The sequence below is a fragment of the Pygoscelis adeliae genome, unplaced genomic scaffold, assembly GCF_000699105.1.
Source record: "Pygoscelis adeliae isolate BGI_AS28 unplaced genomic scaffold, ASM69910v1 Scaffold13, whole genome shotgun sequence".
In the NCBI taxonomy this organism is placed as follows: domain Eukaryota; kingdom Metazoa; phylum Chordata; class Aves; order Sphenisciformes; family Spheniscidae; genus Pygoscelis; species Pygoscelis adeliae.
The window spans coordinates 2,541,042-2,545,381 of NW_008824499.1; the positions used below are offsets into that span (position 1 = coordinate 2,541,042).

General features: G+C 38.9%; 1 protein-coding gene across 1 annotated transcript in view; it reads right to left on the minus strand.

The window, feature by feature from the left end:
* DIS3L (DIS3 like exosome 3'-5' exoribonuclease) overlaps positions 1 to 4,340 on the minus strand; it is a 21,575-nt gene that overhangs the window by 5,949 nt on the left and 11,286 nt on the right. The window contains exons 7-10 of the mRNA XM_009321451.1: positions 3,370 to 3,549; positions 2,201 to 2,370; positions 1,244 to 1,405; positions 280 to 527 (exon numbers count right to left, since the gene is read on the minus strand). Coding sequence (XP_009319726.1) covers positions 280 to 527; positions 1,244 to 1,405; positions 2,201 to 2,370; positions 3,370 to 3,549 — 760 coding nt within the window. The remainder of the gene's footprint in view (positions 1 to 279; positions 528 to 1,243; positions 1,406 to 2,200; positions 2,371 to 3,369; positions 3,550 to 4,340) is intronic.

The following is a 4,340-nucleotide window of genomic DNA, read 5'->3' on the forward strand; positions in this document are numbered from 1 at the left end:
AAACTTAAATCATAACTTTGTGGAAAAGAGCAATTTCATAGTAAAGGGCTGAAGCAGTAGGTCAGAAAGCAGTTTCTTCCCCAGCAGGCCTATTTTATCCAAATAAAAGCAGAATACCATTAGTTATATATTAGTTTTAATAAGCTGTTTCCATGACACAAAAGAAGAAAGAAGAAGGAAGACTGTCTCCTTCCTTCCAGTGTTTCTCAATGTTGCCTTAGGGTAGCATCACAAACTTCTAAGCTCCATAAATTTTCTAATTTTTAGGAAATAACTTACCTTGCTCTGGCCTCAACATCAGTGTAAGAATTTGCTGCCACAAAATGGGTTACATCTGCAATGTGGACACCTAACTCTAGGTTCCCATTCGGCAGGGTTCTAACAGAGAGTGCGTCATCCACATCCTCACAGCCTTTTGGGTCAATGCTGAATATCAAGTGTGTATCTCTCAAGTCGAGACGGTTTTTTTCCTCCTCTGGGTTCACTTTCCATGGATTTTTTGAAGAACTCATGGGCATTTCACTCATCTGTACAAAAACATTATGGATGCACATACAATTACAGCTTTTCTACAAAAAGAAGCCAACAAATTAGATTTAATTAGCTTTTCCTTTTCTACTCTGTTGTTTTGTGTACTTCTTCATCCTAGACAAATTCTTCTTTCCTTGCATTTTCCAAGTCAGTTTATTATATTTATTTCACAGAAAGTATGAAACAGAATTGAAAAGAATGCTACACATATTATTAACAACTGATATTATTGTGGTGATATTGCAGCTCTGGCAAACATCACCACTGTATATTGGTTTTTTACATTCTTTTTCTTTCAATTAATTGTAGGTATGATCAAAATACTTATCTATGAGAGGTGGTTGCTCTTCTGGTTGAAGGCAAAAGGATTTAAAACAATGAGTTCAGTAGGTCTGTGCCTTTAGGATCAGTACCGTAAACACATATTAAAGACAGTAATATCTTAAAAGCCTACCTCAAATTAGAATTAAGAGCTTGTAATCTTCTCCTCATAGCAAACATATTGTCTTAAAATCACTCTTGACTTGAAACTTTATAGTATCTATAGAACCACTGATCCAAAAGTAATTCCAGAAAAATAACCTATAACTAGTTTTCAGCTTTCAAAAACCTACGGCAACTAAGACATTCAGCTGTAAGAAGGTTGTTTCTCTTTGAGAAACAAGACCCTGAAAATCAACAGAATATAATGTATCTAATCACAAAGACTAACCTGGATTTCTGAGAAAGGGGCAACACAGATGCTGTTCTCCACCAGAATAGCTGCAATTTCCCCCTCAAGATCTCCAATTCTTCCTAGAACTCTCACGAAGTGTCCATTTGGATATACAGAAGTTGATTCCCAAGAATCAATACGCACGACAACTCTATACTCCTGTAGCAAGACAATTCTGTTAGAACAGCAATCTGCTCCTGACAAGCAATCAATATAAATACTCCTTCAGGGGCAAATAATGCTATCCGAAGAGACAGGCAACTCTAAGAAGTTTATAGAAAGGAAAAAGAAATCCACAATGAGAAGCATACAAACAAATGCTGAGAATTACACTTCTTTCCTGAGCAAAGACCCACTTGGGGTCATTCTATGGAGAATTTCTATCTTAAAGCACAAAAAATAAAAGCAAAACCAAGATGTATGCAAATATTCTTATACCAGAAAAGACACAGTTGGAATTTACTTCTTGGCTGTGAAGAAGTACTTAACATTACAAGGGAAAAGCAGCAGGAACGAACAAAACCATGTTTCTTCTTTCTACAGCAATGACAGGCTAATCATCGTAAATTCATCATTAATTTGTTGAAAAGCTCTCCTTACTACTCTCAAAGTTATATATAGTCATAGATCCAATGAAGCCACAAGGGCTATTACAATTTATGCCCCTAATGAGACCTTTAATTTATCAGAAAAAAACAAAGCAAGTAGTATATAAATGCTCAGGGTACCTGGACTGTGGCCCAAATTTAGAACTCAAATAAGTTTTATTACCTGAAGCTGACACGGTTTTGACAGGAACTGAACACATTCCTCCAAGGCAGAAATTGAACTACTCTCACAGACTTAACTTTAATAGTTTTACCCATGGTTTTGCCAAGAAAACATCATTAGAACATATAACACCCACACAATTTTGTAGGAACACAGAATAGAGAAACACTTCTGTCAAATTACCTGTAATGCTTCAGCTTGCTGGGTACTGATCCGGATTTTGGGAATTCGGTAGTCCCAAGGTGTAACAAGGATTTTCTGAGCATTTCTGCCCTGGGATTGGCTGTCTTCTTTAGTGGGGAAAGTGACCACATAATCCCTCCAGTTCTTTTGAATGATTCCAACAACTTTACCTTTTAATAAGGAACATTGTTGGCTATACATTAAAGAGTTAAACAGGAACGTGAAAGCAAATATGTGGGAGGTACAGAAGATTCATTGCTTTGTAATATGAACTAACGTGCCCACAAATCTGTATTACAATTGCTAACAACATATGGTATGCAGACGACAATACAAGTTTGTTATAAATTATTGTTGGCACAGCCAGATTTTAATGAGCTTTTATTTATGTGGAGACTAACTCATTGTATAGATTTCAATTGATACACTACATAAATTATTCAGAGAGATTCCCACTACTACTGAAATGTGGCCAATTCCAGTAAAAAATACAGAAAATTTTTAATAGTAAAGATCAAAATCAAACAGCATTTTCTTGCAGGAAGATAATTAACATCCTAAAACTTTTAACTCCGACCTCAGCAAACTTTGAAAATGTAGCTATACCTGCAGAGTAATATTTTCAAATAAGTTCCCACGGTACACAGGCACGTCACATTATAATGGGAGCTGGATACTTCTTCACCTAACACAATTTTTTAAAATCTTGAACATTATTTGCATCAAGGAATTAAAAGGATGCTGTTATCGTTCCGTATAATCAACAGTGATAGTGGAGGACTTGAGTGCACACTCTGGTAAATTGGTCTGTATTAGAATGGCAGTTCGTCTCTTGTAGAGCTGTGAAGAGTGACAGCATGCGTTTGGGTAGCAAAGTATTCCAAACTCAATATTTTAGGAAGATAACTACAGTAATTCAGCTATTTCTGAGAAAGACATTAAAGAAAAAAAAAGGGGGTTTCGCATATAGAACGAATCTAACGGCCTTCTTGTTGGGATATGTTAGAATGCTTTAATTTGGCACAATCACTTCAAATTTACTACAGTGCAAAAAATGTGACAATCACAGAAATCGAGGGAAGGGACTATATAATGAAGAGTGCAACACAGCTTGGACCAAGGAAGTGTGGTGATCTTAACAAAATATTGTATCATGCTACCCACTTTACCTGTGGGCATAGGGTCACCAGTGGTGTCTGCAGGTGCTTTATCCTCAGTCTCATTTTCACAAAGGGCAACAGTCCTTCCTTTCCATTCATGCAAAGGTAGTAACTCAACAGCTACCACATCACCATGGATTGCACGATTTCGAGCTCTGGCCCCATAAATAAGGATGTCACTTAGAAGTTCTAAATTTAAAATAAAAAGAAATAGAACTATAAGCTGCTAAAAAATTCAAATCCCTCCACTCTTGGCAGCATTCTGCTGAAATAACAGAATATGACATTTCATAGAATCGTAGCATCATAGAATAGTTTGGGTTGGAAGGGACCTCTAAAGGTCATCTAGTCCAACCCTCCTGCCGTGGGCAGGGACATCTTCAACTAGATCAGGCTGCTCAGAGCCCCGTCCAACCTGACCTTGAATGTTTCCAGGCATGGGGCATCTACCACCTCTCTGGGCAACCTGTGCCAGTGCCTCACCACCCTCAGCGTAAAAAATTTCTTCCTTCTTTCTAGTCGGAATCTACCCTCTTTTAGTTTAAAACCTTTACCCCTTGTCCTCTTGCAACAGGCCCTGCTAAAAAGTTTGTCCCCATCTTTCTTATAAGCCCCCTTTAAGTACTGATAGGCTGCAATAAGGTGTCCCCAGAGCCTTCTCTTCTCCAGGCTGAATGACCCCAACTCTCTCAGCCTTTCTTCATCTTCCATCCCTGTGATCATTTTCATGGCCCTCTTCTGGACCCACTCCAACAGGTCCGTGTCTTTCTTATGCTGAGGGCTCCAGAGCTGGACGCAGTACTCCAGGTGGGGTCTCACCAGAGCAGAGTAGAGGGGCAGAATCCCCTCCCTCGACCTGCTGGCCACGCTTCTTCTGATGCAGCCCAGGATACCATTGGCCTTCTGGGCTGCGAGCGCACATTGCTGGCTCATGTCCAGCTTTTCATCCAACAGTACCCCCAAGTCCTTCTCGGCAGGGC